Source organism: Cavia porcellus, unplaced genomic scaffold (genome assembly GCF_034190915.1).
Source record: "Cavia porcellus strain 051 isolate PalLab524CR breed Dunkin Hartley unplaced genomic scaffold, mCavPor4.1 scaffold_9, whole genome shotgun sequence".
In the NCBI taxonomy this organism is placed as follows: Eukaryota; Metazoa; Chordata; class Mammalia; order Rodentia; family Caviidae; genus Cavia; species Cavia porcellus.
The window spans coordinates 32783301-32800982 of NW_026947492.1; the positions used below are offsets into that span (position 1 = coordinate 32783301).

The window sequence follows — 17682 nt, forward strand, 5'->3', positions numbered from 1 at the left end:
TTCAGTGCATTATTGTCAGATAAAGAGAATGGGATTATTTCAATCCCTTTATATTTACGTAAGAATATTTTATGAGTTAATATATGGCCTGTTTTGGAGAATGTCCCATGTGCATCTGAGACGAATGTGTATGCTGATGTGGTTGGATTAAACACTGTAAACATCTATTAAGTCCATTGCTCATAGGTTTGATTCAGTTCTGTTATTTCTTTGCTGACTTTTTGTCCAGTTCATCTATTTCTTTGTGACGATGTGGTACTAAAGTCATCTGTTACAATTGTATTGTTGCTTATTTGGTTTTTCATGTCTACTAGTATTTGTCTTATATAGTTCTGTCCTCCTTTATTTGATGCATATATGTTTAGGATTGTTAACTCTTCCTCTTGAATTATTCCCCTGACAAGTATGTGGTGACCTTCTTTATGTCTTTTGATCATTTTTGGTTTGATGTTCACATTGTCTGCAAATAGAATAGTTACCCCTGCTTTTTTCTGGGTTCCTGTTGCATGGAAAACTTTTCAATACTTTGATTTTTAATTTATGAGCTTCCTTTTGAGTCAGATGTGTTTCTTGTATACAGCATATTGTGAGATCTTGTTTCTTGATCCATTCTGCCAACCTATTTCTTTGAATAGGTGAATTGAGGCCATTTACATTGATGGATATAACTGATACACACTGGCTCAACTTTGCCATGTTATTTTTGTGCTGTTGGTTTTCTGCTTTTCTCTGTTGTTTAATTGCTTGTCATGTCTTGTTTCTTTCTGTTGTTCTGGGAATTGTAGTCATTTTTCTCTCTCTCTCTAGTATGTTTTTTAATAATCTTTCTAGGATTGTTTTTTTTGACATGAATTTCTTCAGTTGTTCTTTGTCACAGAAATATCTTATTTCTCCATTAAATGTCATGGAAGATTATGCAGGGTACATCAATCTGGGTAGAAAGTTGTTTTAAGTGCTTAAAATACTTCAGTCCAAGTTTGTGTTAACTTGAGTGTTCATGTTGAAAAATCTGCCATGATTCTAATGGGCTTTTCTTGAAAGGTGAGTTGGGTCTTTTCTCTAATGGCTTTTAGTATTGTTTTTATGCTGTATGTATAGGATCTTAATTATTCTTTGTCTGGGTGTAGATTTTTGTTGGTTGTGGCCATTTGGCATTACATAAGCCTCATTTTTCTGTGTATCAGATTCTTTCCCCATGTTCGGGAAATTTTCTGCTATTACCTTATAAAGAGTTGTCACCAATGTCATTCACATTGACTCCTGCATCTTCACTGATGTCTGTTAGTCTATATTGTTTCTCTTGGGATCATCTCGAAGCTGTTTGTCATTTCATGCTGCCTTGTTATTTTAAAATGTTCTTTCCTTTCATGATCACTGTAATCCTGTCCTCAAGGTCTGAAATTCTATTGTCAGCTTCATTTGAACAATTTTGCCAGCTTTCAACAGAATTTTTTGTTTCTTGGGTATCTCTTTGAATTTGTTTCATACATTCTACTTGTTTTCAAGGTTTTAAACATTTTACCATGCTCCTGTACTTTTTATCTATGTCTTCTCTAGCAATGTCAAGCAACTCCTTTATTAAGGTTGTTGTTTCTGTCTTTACATGAGACACTATTTCTAATTTGATTTCGTCTTTAGCCAGGTGTTTGAATTTTAGTGTCCTCTATATCAATGTCTCTTGTACTTGTTTCTGATTAGATGTTTGAGATTGCATTTTTTCATTTTGTCATTTTCACCTTTTGGTCTAATATTTGGTCTTTCAATCCCACTTGTCTCAATTGTCGACAGTGGGTATCTTAGGTTCCCACTGTGTGGTTGATATTTGTCCATTTGCTGAGTACCACCATGAAGAGGAGAGCCAGTCACCTGACTTCCTCCTGAAGGGCCTGTTGGGTGAGTCCTATCTTCTTCCTAGGCTGATTAGCCTAGGAGTGTTGATGTAAGTCAGCCCTTAGTTTCTGATGTTACGGTCTTCAGCATGTTCCAGGCCACCAAATCTCCCAGCTATAGTGTTTGTCTTGGCTGGGACCTACTGTGACACTGTCTCATAAGCCCCTTTAATTTTGTCCAGGTTGAGGGAGGTCTTAACAGCACACTCCTCAACCCACCTGATGTTCTCTGTATGGAGGGAGAACTCACTCACACTCTTTCCAGGCTTGCCAATATCCAACAGCTGGAAGGGACTTCATTACTGCTCGTTTATTCACTGAAGATCTTTATTTTAGGGGCAAACTCACCACACTGACAGAAGCCTGCTGAGGTCCTCTGGTTGCTGAGCTCCCATCAATGCAGTACAGTTAATGCCTGCAGTCCAAGGTTCTGGGAGGAGAGGCAGCTAAAGATCAACAGCAATACTAGGACAGGAGGTGCGGATGTCCCCGAGGGTTGGAGGGCAGGCATTGAAGTGGCCACCCTCTGAGGTGGAGGTCCAGGCTCCCTATACACATTTTTAAAATTATCATATTAAGACCAAACAGAACCAGGATTATAGCTCAGTGGCATAGTGCCTACCTGGCAAGTGAGTTCAATTCCCAGTACCAAAAAAAACAAACCAAACCAACACAGAACCAAATATAACTTGTATTTGCCCAGAGACAGAATTATCCCTATAATTATGGACAGTGAGTAGAAGAAGTTGACTTGAATGCTTTCCAGGGTTGATATGATGTTATTGATCACCATGGCTGAAGAACATATTTTGTACTATCTTTTAAATTATATATGATCCCTATCTATTTCAGGGAAAGTTGTCCATAAACATCACATTGAAAAAAATTAATCAGAGATCCTTCTTGAAAACTTCACCAAGTAACCAAGAGCAGAATCATTTTTGGCACCACCTCCAAAGCTTTCTGAGGACTAAAGGATCTACTGGTGATGTTTCTTTACACACTTGTATCCCTCCCATGACTGTCAACAAGTTGCAAGAGTTTGGGGAAGAGAGATATGTTAATGCTTCCACAACACACATAGTGCTGATAGAAAGTTTTGTGCTTATCGCCTCCTCCACCAAGAGACCTGCAGCAGTAAGAGGTTGTAATTGAGTTGGACATGCCTACCCAATTTCAGCTTACAGTGCAGCCTCGTTCTCGTTTTTGGAAGACTTGCCTTGGGAAGCCAGTCCTGTCTGTTCATAGCATCAGCCTGCCTGCATTTAGCCACTCCATCAAAGGGTACAAAATTATTTTTGTACAAATGAAGTCACAAATCAAATATTTCACAGTAAACATCTGTTTCATACAGTCTCAGGACCTAGGTCCAAAATGGTAGTGCCCATATTCTAAGCTGCAGAATAAAGGAAGAGCCAAAGAAAATGGTAGATGGACCATACTCTGCAAAAAAAGGACCTGAAAATTGCTGGATATTTGTATTCATATTTTTTGTTTGTTTTTTGGCCAGAAGGCACATGTCCAAACGTGAATGTAATGGAGATGGAGTGAAATACTTCTGAGTATGCAATGGTCAAATTAAACATTGTAATACTTCAGTAGTGGGGGAAAAGAGAATTGAGAGGACTGTAGCAGTCTCTAACAAAAAAAGGATGTACTTTGTATACAGGGCAGTCACTTTAAAATTATCTTATTTTTTTTAGCCACATAATTGTTAAGAATACAACCATTACTATCAGAACTAGCTATGTTCTAATAATTTCCAATTTTAATGACTTATTTAAAATAGAAATTAAGCTACATTTCTAAAACACAAAGGTGTCACTGAGTTTAATAAATAATCAAATTCTGTGTTAGACTAATTTGATTCCATTCTTTTTCTATATATAGGAATATGTTGGTATTTTCACTGTCCTGTGATTTTTCCAATAAAACAAAAACTTTTGTCTTTAACTTTTAGGTAATCTACTTCTAAAAAATAAGGTAAATTGAAGGACATTTCTCTGGTGTGTTGAATCTTATTATACACTACCTTCTTGCCTCTGCTTTTTAATGAATTTTTATTGCCTTAGTTTCTTTGAAATGGAGAAAGAGGACAAATTTATGCATCATTAATCAGTTGCTGTAGCGTATTATTTTAGTTGATACTTGTTTTACTCTCTGTCTTTCTAAACCAAAGCGGAGGACAATATCTACATGAATGGAAAGTACCACTGAAGGTGAAGACAGGAATTCTGAATCAGGTCACTCCTCCCAACATCCAGACAAGCTTTATCTTTTTCTGTCCTACCAATAATGTAACTATTAGAATACATTTATTTTTCAGTGAGAATTCTGCAATCTTAATGTCTGCAAGAGTTTCAGATGTACTGAGGATCAACCGTTTGAGAGTTTGGACCCCAGAAGGTGTATTTCTACTTCTTGTATCATAGGTTCCTCGACTACTCAGGTTTTTCTTGTCAGAAATGTTAGAAAAGCTCAAGTTCACAAGGAAGATAGGGTTAAGGGCATGACTGCAAGGTGAAACAAACACACAGCCAGACAGTTCTTAAAGTCCTTTTCAGTTTCAAAAGCTTTAGGTTCAAGGACTATACAAAGCTGTTTTTTAAAACAATCACATAGCGACACAATCCAATTATGATATCTTTGCCCAGCTATTTGGGGAAACTGTTCCTTCACTTTTCCTTAACCTCTAATCAGTCTCCCTCCACTAAATTCAATGAAAAAACATACAGTGTTACCTCAGTTCAAAAATTTTGTTTTCTGATTTTGGGGACGAGCATAGCATTTGTGTTTATTTAGGGAAGATGCCACAGCTGTGTTTGTTACCTGGAGTTTCTGAAAGGAAGCAAAATTTCTTCTGTTTTTGAGAACTGGATTGTTTGTGAACAGAAGTGTTTGTGAAACAAGGATTTACTGTAATCATTTGTTGAGTTTGACTCAGGGAACAATCCAAAATTATTTAGAAACAAAGCTGATTATCACAATTTTTAGTCATTGATTCAACGAATGTGCATTAAATTCTAACATAAACAAGTATCATAAGGAAAAACGTGAAAAGTGTGCTTCCCTCAAAATGTATAACGTATGAGAGTCACAACAAGTGGTAAGATGATTTTGTGTTCAATATACTTCATATTGCAGTACTTTATTTTTTATCTGTACTCTGCATGCTCTTTGTCTGACAGACATAACTCCTATGTGCTCATCCTTTCCTAAGACAGCTGGGAAATGACAAATCATTCACATTTTATATTGACAAAATTGAAATGAACAAATGAAGCAATATAGACGATGTCCCAAGTGACTGTACTGAAATTTATCATCTTAGATTTCTTCTATTGGTCTCCACATTCCTTTGGCGAATTATAAGATAAAGTCACAGGATAAAACATACAGTTCAATATTAAGAGCAATTTCAAATATTCACTGGGCATCTTGGAAAATATCTGTAATCGATAAAGGAGGACTTATAAAATTCTTAAGGTTTAGAATGAGGCAAAAATCTATGCCTAACTTTTTAATGTAACTCTGTATAGTTATACTGAATATACTTTAGTAATGGGTTCAAATTCTTAAATAGGAAGGGTTACAGCAGAGCAATTAGAACACTCACTCAGCTGTCTGTACTTCCCAGCCGCCCTAGGAGTTAGGTATAGCTATATGATTAGGTTGCAATGAAATGTGAGCAGAAAAATGTCTGATATTTCCAGACATGCCACCAAAACTTTCCAGTCAGCTGTAAAAGGAAAAAAGAATAGAGGAATACACATGGAATTTCAGTACCAGGCCTGGAAAGCCATGTGCTAAAATGAGAGGACTGACATCAGTCTCCATTCCTGTGACTACGTGGAAGGGAAACTACTCTTCAAACTGAACGTGTCATCTGGACTATTAAATGAGCAAAAAGCTGCCCTCTACTGTTATCATACTCAATTTTTGCGGGGAAGTGTCTATTCCTGCTTTTTAAGATTAACTTAACTACAAAGAAACACAAAATGCAAAAATCTTTAGACAATCTCGGGCAAGTCATGTACTCTCTAGGCCTCAATCTTTATCTATGAAGTGAGAACTTCTACCTCGAGTTTAGAAAATTTAGAGAAGCTATAAAGAATTTTATAAACTCTCAGGTGTAAAGTTTTAAATAAGACTTTAAATCTACATAATACATTTAATACATAAATTAACTTTTTTGGATCTTTTCATGTTTTCTAATTGTTCGTGTAAAAGTCTAAACTCTTCTGTAGTATTCTGAGTGCTAATGAACAATTCAATTTACCTTTCAGACTAATTTTCTACCATATCCCACCCTCTATATCTTTCTATTCTAATTAATTTCTTAAAATTTCTATGATAACTTTTCACTTCCTCTAGAGTCTTCATGTTGTTCCAACAGCTGGAAATGCCCTCTCCTCCTCTTCTTGTTAACATTTCATCCATACTTATCACCTTTCTGCTCTGTTGATTTTCTTAGGAAACAGAATCTTTTCTATGTTATTAATTGATGAGACAGAAAATACACTTTTTTATAACTTTAAAATATACATTCTTTAATGTTTTTAGAATATGTATGCATTTAAAACCTTGGAAAATTAAAAGATTTTTAGCCTTGTATCTGGAACAATTATGATACAAAAATAGTATTTAAAATACTCCTTAAATACAGCACTTCAAATGTCTTAAAAGTTTGGACCATTGGAAAAGCAAACTTTCTCACAGAACTACTTACTGTTATTAAAAGTGTATCAATTTTCACATTCACTGCAGTAAGTTACTGCTGTGGAAGAAGGTGCACAATGCTGCTGTTACACATTATAGAAACCCCAGGTGATCAACAGCATAGAGTGGCTTATACATTAATATTCTGAGCCAGCATTTTAGATGTCATCTGGCTATGTATTTTCTTTAAAGCTTAAACAATTCTTTCTTTTTGCGAAGACACATTTTGTTGTCTACTGATTTTTTAGAAATAGAGCTGCTCCACACTGAATCCACTGGTCTTGGCTGCCGCCGCATGGAACATCAATATTGGTTACCACACGATCCCTTTCAGCACTTGTGTAAATTGGCAGAGAGATGCATTCATCAGGGGAATATGGGCCATATGCACCCTGTTAAAAAAATTTTAAATTTAAAGTGTAGCAATATACTCTTTTGACAGAGATCAGCAGGTAACTAAGAAAACAAAGATAAACCTACAAGGAATGTTTATTTAACCTACTATAAACCTTTAAATAAAGATAAATATAATAAACCCGTATCAAACCACTACAATACTGACTGTTAGATAGTCATACTTCCTTTATAACCAAATTCTATGACTTACCACCTCTAAGGAAATGTAATTCCCTGATATCATCAAATCTTCATTAAAATTTAGGAATAGAGGTTTTTTTGTATCATAATTCAAATAAAACTTATACCTTACAATGTACTGCTATTCCTTAAATCTCATAACTTTATGATTCTTCCTTTTTTGCCTTCAGTTATCCTTGTGACAATACTGTAGCATATTCTGAGCTTTATGGTTACAGTCCCTTAGTATCATGTGCCTGTGTTCATTTCTTCAAGCTGGATCTAGAGATAAACTGTAATTCATTTCTTAAAAAAAACTCCATAGATGTTATTAAAGTTTCCATCAGAGGCGCACAGTGACTTCCTTTCTTTCCCTCTCTTACAAAATTCACACAAACACACACACACACACACAGATATTTTTCTGAGTCTTCAGGTCCTTGAAAAAAATCATAGAAGTTCCTCTGACAAATTATTCTTTCCTTGCATTCTTAAATCTTAACCCAAAGAACATATAACAAATTTCACTCTGCAGGTAGAATCATCTCCCAGATATAAACATTATCCAACTCGAATTTTACCAAGTGTTTTTGTTTGCATTGATGATTTCTCTTAGTAATTCAGCTACCCACTTACCAGCATTTTATATGCTCATATTTATGCCTAAAATCATAAAGCCTGAGCTTTGAAGTATAGACAAATAGAGAAAACAATATTCTTTATGGTTTAAAATTCAATTTGGGAAACAATATGCACACATATATTTAGAATATAATTTTTGGCAAAATGTGTATTTTTGAAACTGAAAACCAAAAATACTATTCTAGAATTTGTTAACTGAATGAAAACTTGTGGAGAGAATGAATCCTGATTGGGCTGCAGAAAAATGTAGGCACTGGAGTAAAGAGAACTTTCAACTATTATCTGTCACTGACTATCTCTTCTTCTCTAATTCTGCTTAATGATAAAGCTTTAGGATTCAAAAATTCCTCTAACTATGATAATTCTTCAGGCCAATCTAGGAGAATAATCTAGTACAGGCTTTCGGGAGTTGTCTCTAGATTCTTTAGCCTTTTAGTCTCCAGATTCTTTCATATTTGTTGCACTGAAGTGATCTGAATCTGTATATGATGACTTTTAATCCTAGGAAAGGTCTTAAATTATCATTCTCTACTGCTATTTGCTTTGCTCTCCATTACATTATCAAAAATGAAGTAGAAACATTATAATATTTTGCAAAGCTCCTTTCTAGTGAGGAGATTGCCTTTAAATCTCTTCACTGTAATGCCAAGAAAACTTCCCTTTAATCAAGGACCTTAATAATGCAAGTTAATTTTGTGCCTTATTTCCAAATCCTTCCACACCTATTGTAGTTGTAGGCTGCGTTTGTTAAAGTGAAGTGTCAAATCTTTCTCTCAAAGGCTAATATTTTAAAGGAAAACAACACACAGGCTTCTTGAAAATTGACACTTCTTTGCTTCTCATTTTTTACAGTTTCTGAACTGGTAAATGTTCTTACCTCTGTGAAAAAGTTGAGGGAGACTGTCAATGTTTGAGTGTCCACGTTTTATGCTTTGATTTTGTAACTTGAACTACTATTTTTAAGATGACAATATGTAACTTATCAAGTAGTAATTTCTTAGTGTTAATATTTTTCTTTGAAATTTTGTATTATTTCTACCCTTTTTTCTGTTTTGTTTTGCTTTTATTTCTTTTTATCTTTAAATAAAAAAAGTTGAGGGGACTTGTTCTTAATTCACAAAGAAAATGATCAAAATAAAAGCATAGCTAAATTTTTAAAATTCTTCACTGAATGTTATGCTTATGACCCAATTCCCTCTTTCATGCATTCATCTGAACAGGCAAAGCATAAGACTGCTGGGCTAAAATATTTGGATAAAATTAAAATTTTTTTAACTATCAATGAATACACTGTTAATGCAAAAGACTTCAAGTAAGTTTTCTACCAATTTAAAAACAGAAAAGTTGTCTCTGAAAAGAATAGTACATATAAACAAAATATTGTATAACTAAAACGTAATAACTAAGAACCTATATATTATGATTATAGTGATTATTGTGCTCAAACACTATAACTCTATTAAAATAGGAAAAACTAGTCCAATCGTATTGTTTAACAAGCTAAAATCTGAAACTGAATACTCATTTGGGTCAATTAGCTTTTCATGGGCAAAAATTTGTTATGTAGAGAAGTGTACTGCATAATTTATCTGCTTGCCTAAATTTTCCAAGAAAAGTATAAATGTCTCACAACAAAATTAACTTTTATGCTTCAGGCAAAGTGACTGAAAAGTACAGGTGTTCTACAAATAATAGCAATAATGCTAATAATTGGGAAGAAAAAATACATTTTATGAAGGAAAAACACATTAGATACAACTTAGTCAAAAACCAGAGAGGACAACAAAAACAAAACCATAAAAAATACATTTACAAAGCTAGCTGAATTCCTGTGGAATGTCAAAATAGACTCCTGATACTGCTCTGCATCAGTGTTTCCCAAATCATATTTTGTAGAATTCTGCATCCTGATGGGGGCAGAATGAAGTGTATAAAAAGTTGTATGGTTGGTAATTTGAGGACTTCTCAGTTTTTAATGCAAAATTTTTCAATGAGGAGCAAATACTGTATTTATTAAATTTGTTTATTGGACCACTTTTCACAGAGAACTACTATAGAATAATGTTATCTGGAAACATTTTGGGAAGTGCTTTAGAAAAAAATTAATGCTTTTCGCGGCTAAGTTCCTTGGCTATTTTAGTTTGACTTAAATTAACCAATAGTATCTAGCTGCAATAATATTAAGAATCTGCATCCTGAATGAATGAAGGTATAAGCAAACAGAATCAGCACAAGTTATGTCTTCGTACACATAGATAATGGTGAACACAAACTCCAGGGAACCCACCAATCAGCATTTTTCCTACTTTCAGTTTTCCTTGAGAATTTATAATTCCAATTTGTATTTTTTTATCCAAACTTATTAAAAAAGTCTGCACGTCCTGAAGGCAAAACTAACTTTCCACTGGCTTATAGAAATGGATGTTTATGCTTTCTATTTCATGTTGGTTCCTTCTCTCTGGATAAAATTCATTAAAATGTTAATCTTTTCAACTTCGGCTTCTATAAAATACATTAAAAATAATCACAGTTTCCCTATAAAAATACTTTCATGAACAAAACAATGTATAATTGAAACAAAGGATGGAGAGTTTAATAGTTTACACAGGTTGGCAAACATCTTTATGACAGGCCAGAGGGTAAATGTTCTATGATTTGTGGGCTACACGATCTGTGAGACGATCACTCAGCTCTACTGCCTTAAAGCAGCCTCAGCTGTGCACCTGCACACTGCGCAAGGCTGCCTCCCAACAAAAGGTTATGGGTAGAGAGATGTGGATTTCATATACAGTATTTTTCACAGGTCACCAAGTCTTATTCTGAGTTTTTCAACCTCTTAAAAACGTAAAGAAACATTCAATGCTAATGGGCTGTTGAAAAAATGCTGGATGTGGCTGTTGGGCCATAGTTCCCAGCCTTGATTTACACCTTTAGGATGACTCAGCATTAGGTCAGCACTTTGGGAGACAGGCTTGGATTTGAATCTATTGCCTATTTACTAACATGTGTTATTAGACAACTTGTACAATATTTTCCTCTATTCAGTTTAGAAAGAAAATTTCTATTTCAAAAATTTTGTGAGGGTTAGTATTTTGTAAACACTTTGAACAGTGCTTTGTACATAATAGGTACAAAAAATTCTGATTATTAGTCACAGATTAATACTAGTATTGTTGCTTACAATAAATAATTTATTTAATGCTCAAGTCTCTTTATCAACAAGACAGAAAACGTGTTCAAGCAAACTCACAGAACTGATTTTGTAGCAGAAAATACCTCCCCCCTTTCAGTCCCATAATACCTCTTTCCCTAAGCCTTCGAGATCTGATATTTTGAGATGATCTTGCTCAGTGCCTACTGACATAAATAAATCTGCCTCGAAATCTTGGATGTCATCTCAGTGTTTGTGTTTGCCGCTGCAATCTTACCATGCTATTATTCTAAAATCTTTGTGGTTTTCTAATGGCCATAAAGTGGCCTACATGCCTTGGCACTGCTATGCAACTTAGTTTTGCCTTCATTTCTGAACACATCTACAAGTCTTCCATGTGAACCGTACACTCCAGATACACTATAGCACCAGACCTCAGAAGCATTTCTTTCCTAACACCATGAATTTGCAGCCCTCTCTATGTCTTACCTTCTACCTTGTTTGAATTTGTCCTTAAACTCCATTACTTCTATTTCAAGTCACAGTTCAAGAGAGGTTGCTGACGCTGTAAGAGGAAGCTTTGACTTTTCCTCATCTGCTCATTCATGGTAGAGTTGTTAAAGCTCTGTTATATAAACCTACATAATTGCAATTATAATTGTGAACTATAATGGTGTCTTTCTCTGGTCAAAAAGACATTCTGATAGGAGAAATTCATCTTTGTAGTATCAGTGTACAGCATAGTATCTTGTATATAAATATTCAGCAAGCATTTAATGATGAATGAAAACACCAGTAAACTCTAAAGTACTATATGAAACAAGATAATTATCATATTATTAAACATTTTTAAAATATTGGCAATAGGACTATACTTTCTATGTGTAAGACAATGTAGATAAATTATGCACATATAAGTATATATAATCTTCAACATGGTCTTATAAAATATCATTTTCAAAGAGAAAACAGGCGTAGTGAAGTTACTTTGCTTAAATTGCCTACTTTATAAATTTAGGCACTGGAGTTGGAATTAAGGTCTGTTGGACTCCAAAATGTTGTGTTCTGAAACACTTAGCAAAATGTCTCATGTTTTTCTGATCTGATTTTGGAAAATAGTCTGAAAGCTGTCGACTGATACAGAAAGAGGCCTACTCTAAAGATCTGAGGGGAAAATGAAGGCAGAGAAGCTCCGTTAAATTGTTTCCATTACATGTGACTGCAAAAGTGCAAAAGCCTAGGAAGAATCCCTTACATAAAGTAGGAAAAATATGTATTATCTTTTATAGGTTAAACACAACTCATTTTAGCTTTCTTCAGATGAGCTCATTTTCAAATTATTTTTACTTTTTATGCCTGTCCTAAGTTTTTAAGATATGAAAAATATAATTATATATAAATGATGTAAATTAACGCAAAGTTACCAGTTTTATAAAGTCCACTCCTTTTTATACAACTGAATAATACTCCAGATTTTTCCATAATAGCATTGTATTCCTATTTGCATTAGTTTGTGGTGGCTTAGTTGGGTATTTGTCTAGGTCATATGCTTCCTTTATTTTAGTCATTTTCCATGTTCTATTTTTATTGCTAGGTTTTCTTCAGTAAACCAGTTAACACCTGTGTAACTATTTTATCTCCTACCACCAAAATCATTACATGACTTTTATTTGCTACAGAATTATCACACAATGTGGAATCATTAAGATTCACCTACATCATGTGTGATTTCAAAAGATACAGCTAAAACCTTGGGCAAATTCTAGCCTCAACTTTTGTTCCTAACTTTCAATTTAGTCCACAAACCTAAGATCAAGAAATGTTTCTTCTGTAATTTATCAACTTTGCACTGTAATTTCTTATAGGAATTAATATGAAGATTGAAATAAAACAAATAGTAACTTCTTTTATTCATCCAGCTCACCCTAATACTGGAGAAAATGAATCTGATATAGGAGGAAAACAGGCTTCACAATAATGTGTATGCTCTTCTAGGCTGGAGAATATTCTGAGAAATGATTGCTAATTATTATTACGTATTTAGGTTTTGTTTTCATTTTCTAAAATATTCAGATGCTTTTGATTTTTAGAAAAAGAAACTATTAGTAGAAAATTCAATGTTATTTTCCAATGACAAAAAATGTATTTGGGGAGTGAGCAGTACATGAAATAGGTCTTTTGTTTGTTTCGGCTTTTGAGACAGGGTCTCACTATGTAGTTCAGGCTGACCTTGAGTTCACTTTGTAGCCCAGAATGGTCTCAAACTCACAATGATTCTGTCTCAGCCTTTTGAGAGTGCTGGGATTACAGGTGTGAGCCACCATGCCCCACTCACTGAAAGTGTTTTTACTCATTAGATGTAGGATTAAATTTTATTCACATATATTCATACTTACATTCTTAAATTTAGTAATTAAGAAAAAGTTACATCGATAGCCATGTCCTACTTTACAGGTATATAGAACTCGAAGTTCTACTGATGAAAATTTTTTTAGTAAGTGAAAACTTTATCTCCATTTGTCTATCAACTGTGTAACTGCCATAGTGTGTTACAAAGCTCAAAACATGTATAACTCCTTGGTTTCTATATTTCGGCTTATGGGAAGTTTCTAACCTGCATGAGCACATGTTTACTTATTTGAAAGTAAGAATACCTGTTTTTCACAGCAGCTTGGATAAGCACATATGGTATATGAAGCACCCAGTGCATTGCTGAAAATAAGGCACACAATAATACACAGTAGTTCTTATCATTAGACTTTTTCCTTATAAGGCTATATATTCTTTAGATTTTAAAACCATTATTCTTTTCAAAACAACATTTTAAAAATACCCCATAAAAATTATAAGGATAAAATACTTTGACTGAAAATTTGTTCAAATGCAGTAATATTACAAAGCAAACAAAAAATTGACAGCCAAGAATTTATCTTTCTGAAAAGATAAAAAGTTAGAAGTGAATTAGCAATTTAAAAATTATGCCTGTTAATGATGCATTACCTGTGGAATCCAGCCCATAAAACAAGGGAGAACTGATGACACACTAGGAGAATCATCATGATTTTCAGAAAGTCGATTACCATCAAAACTGCATCCTTCTAGTAATAAACCACTGATCTGCCATGGAAAACACAGAAATCATTCAAAATATATTAAATTCTGAAATATTAGGAGTCACTATATTATATCTCGAGTACAAAGGCCCCACTTTCCCCTGTGATGAGGTATCCTCAATACTATGAAGAGGTATTATAGCATTTTATTGGAATATAAAGATCTGGATCAGTGGTTACTAAGAGATGTTTTTAGAACGAGTTCTCATTTTTAGTTAATATTTTAGCATAAACTACAGATGTGTTCAATTATATGCCTTGCCATTAAATTATGGAAATATAACAAAGTATAATTAGAAAATATATGCTTCTTGCTTAGAATCCTAACATTAAAAAATTCAGAATGTTTAATGAGAAAAACATTAACATGCCACATAGAAATGAAAGAATAAAAAAAGGAGAAAGAATATCTTACTATAAGGTAAGTTTGATGCAAGTGGAAATTCTGACTCTAAAACTATAGTTCTTTGGTAAAAAATTAGCTTCACATTTCTTAGTGCTTATTCTTTTAGTTTTCCAGTGTTATATTTACATATCTAAAGGCAATTAGGGAAATGTATTTTGGGTCTGTAGTTGTTCAACATTTAACCTTCATAGCACAGATTGTACTTGGTACCAAAATATACTCTTATAAATATTATATAACATCACCAAGTTTTAACATACTATAGACAATCACAATATTTCAACTAAGAATTTTTCAACTTTATAATACTGCAAACATGATACACTCAGTAGAAATCATACACTGAATCTTTCTGTGGGCTAACAATGCGTAGTAGGATATTCCCTCACAATTCTGGGCAGCTGCATTTCCAGTCAGCCACATGATCACAAAGATAAAGAATCAATAATTATAATGTAATCTGTGTTGCTAAGCTATTATGTTGAGTAGGTTAGGGCTGTATTAAATGCATGTGACTTAATATTTTTAACTAACAATGAGTTAATTGGGACATAATCCTGTCATAAATTGAGAAATATCTGTAAATTATCTGTACAATTTCAAGTCAAAGAAACACACCTTAAATTGGACGATATATGACAATTTTCAGCTACATTATTCTTAGGAAATTATTAGTACTTAGGAAAAATGTAAATATTTATTTCCAATTATTAAAAACAGAAATAAAAATTATGTACGAACTTCTTTATGCACATTTGCGTGAGATTCTCTGGGTACAGAGATGACATTGCTAAGTTGAAGGGTGTACTCATATTCAAATTTACTTGATACTGGAAAATATTCCCCAAAGTAATCCTACCAATCTATATTCCTCCTTGTCATGTCATAATAACAATTACACTGTGCCATAACCTTGCAGTGTTTAGCCTACTGAGACATAAAATTTGCCAATCAGTTAAGCATGAAATGAAACCAAATTTTGGGCTTAGTTTCATTTTCCATTTACAAGTGTGATTAGGTATTTTTCCTCATGTTTATTAGCCCACTTAGGTTTTCTCTTCTCATATATTGTCTATTAAAACTCTCTGCCCACGTCTTTCTACTGTGGGAATGGTTCTTAAAGACTGGTCCTTTGGGGCTGGGATTTAGCTCAGCGGCATAAGTGCCTGCCTTGCAAGCACCTGGTCATGAGTTTGATCCCTGGTACCTGTAAAAAAAAAAAAAAAAGACTGGTCCTTTGTTTTGTAAACTATTCTGGCCCTTGAGCCCTTGTTCTAGCCTGGGCTCCCACTCACAATCCTCTCACCTCTGACTCCCAGAGTGCTGAATCTCAGATACCCATGCAATCCAAATCCTTTGTCAGTAATTTAAGAAGCATCTCCCAAGCCTGTGATCTGTGTTTTCAATTTTTATGTTGTCTTTTCAGTTTCAGCACAGCAAATTTATCAGTTTTTTCCTGAGGTTCTTATTTTGTGGGGCCTTAAAAAAATCTTGAATACAGACATTTTCCCCTACTTTATTTCTAAGTCTTTTAAAAAAGTTTTATTTCTGTTAACTTTGCTTTTTATGTCTTCAGAATCAATTTTTATTTATGATATAAAGTATATACCAGATTTTACCATTTTCCATTAGTAATTGTCTCAAAATCACTTAACAAAGAATCTACACATTCTCCCAATTTATAATGACCACCACTTCTTTCACATGTCAAGTTTCCATAATAGGCTTAACCCTGTTTCTGGACTCTCTTGTGTTCTATTAGTCCCTCTGTCTTTCATTATATTAATAATTATAGTTTAGTAATAATGTAACAGTGTAATGGGTTATGAAATGTATGGCCAAAATTTCCTCCCATTTTAGTAGGGAAACCTCTTCATATGTAAACTATTGCTGCTATTGGGAGGTAAGTTGCTTTCTATCTCTTGAATTTAGGGTGGACTTGCTAACTTCCTTTGAGCAACAGAATATAGGTGAAAGACTTTAGGCAACTTCGAGCGCAAGACTTTAAAGGCCTTATCCTCTTGAAATGCTGCACTGAGACCACAATATAAGGAAGCTTATCTTGTCTGCTGGAGCATATGAGGCTAGGTGGAGAAGACCCAAGGTTCCTCAGTCCATAGCTGGCACAAATTTCCAGATATGTGAGTGAAACCTGTGTGGACTTTCCAGTATAGCTGATCTAGCAGAATGCAAATGAAGAATGAGTTCCAAGTATTAAAATTCAGAATTTTGTTGAAATTGTCTTAAAGTTTTAAAATTCATTTAAAGGAAATTTGCATTTTTTAAGTAGACACATCTTATATAGGAACATTATTAACCTTTTCACTAGTAAGTACTTTCATGTAACTTTCCATTTTTCCCCTCAAATTATCTGTGTTGCCATGATTTAGGTCTATACTTTTAAATAGTATATAACTGGATTTATTTTCCTCAAACTGATAATATTTTAATTGGTGGTATTAATATTTTTGCATTAGAACTCCTTGTGTTTTATATTAAGTATTAAATTACTTACAACATATTACCTATGTAAAAAATAATTCTGTGTTAATCTTGAAACTGTAAAGGTAAGTGTGGACTTTTAGAATCCCTTATCTTGGTGTGATACATTTTTAACTCAGATAAACATCCAAAATTAGTACCTTAATCTGCAGCTTTGCTTCTTGAAGCCGACCTTTCCATGAGGCTACAAATTTAAGGCTATCCACAGAATGACCCATTGCCCTACAAAAGTAAAGCATCAAACATCACAAAAAATTCTCAGGGTGTGCAGGGCCATGATAGAGCATGTGCTTGTGCTTAGCATGTGTGAAGCCCCAGGTGAAATCCCCAGAACCAAAAATAAAGCCCTCAGTATGAATTAAATTGAAATATCTACCATATGCAAATAAGATTTATTATACCTGTTTCTTATTTTACACTGTCTTTACAGTTAACTGTTTATATGTCAGTCCTCATGTATAGCATCTTTTTCATTCTTTATTCTTCATTTTGACCATGACCCTTAAATGCAGCATGTAACAGGTGTTCAGTAAATAGTTCTTAGCAAAACTGAAACTAATAATATTCTAAAACAATACAAACTAAAATTTCTAGAGTCTAATAACATTCTAAAACAATATAAGCTAAAATTTCTAGAGTCATTAAGCAAGTAAGTTTTATTTAGTATATATCTGGTACTTTTTC

At 33.8% G+C, this 17682-nt stretch overlaps 1 protein-coding gene across 3 annotated transcripts in view; it reads right to left on the minus strand.

The window, feature by feature from the left end:
- Positions 1-436: 436 nt before the first annotated feature.
- Positions 437-17682, minus strand: part of Dync2h1 (dynein cytoplasmic 2 heavy chain 1) — a 280807-nt gene continuing 263561 nt past the window's right edge. For all 3 annotated transcript variants that reach the window (XM_063256154.1, XM_063256153.1, XM_063256152.1), the window contains 3 exons: positions 17139-17220; positions 13978-14094; positions 437-7000 (listed from right to left, as the gene is read on the minus strand). In XM_063256154.1, coding sequence (XP_063112224.1) covers positions 6842-7000; positions 13978-14094; positions 17139-17220 — 358 coding nt within the window. In that variant the 3' untranslated portion in view covers positions 437-6841. The remainder of the gene's footprint in view (positions 7001-13977; positions 14095-17138; positions 17221-17682) is intronic.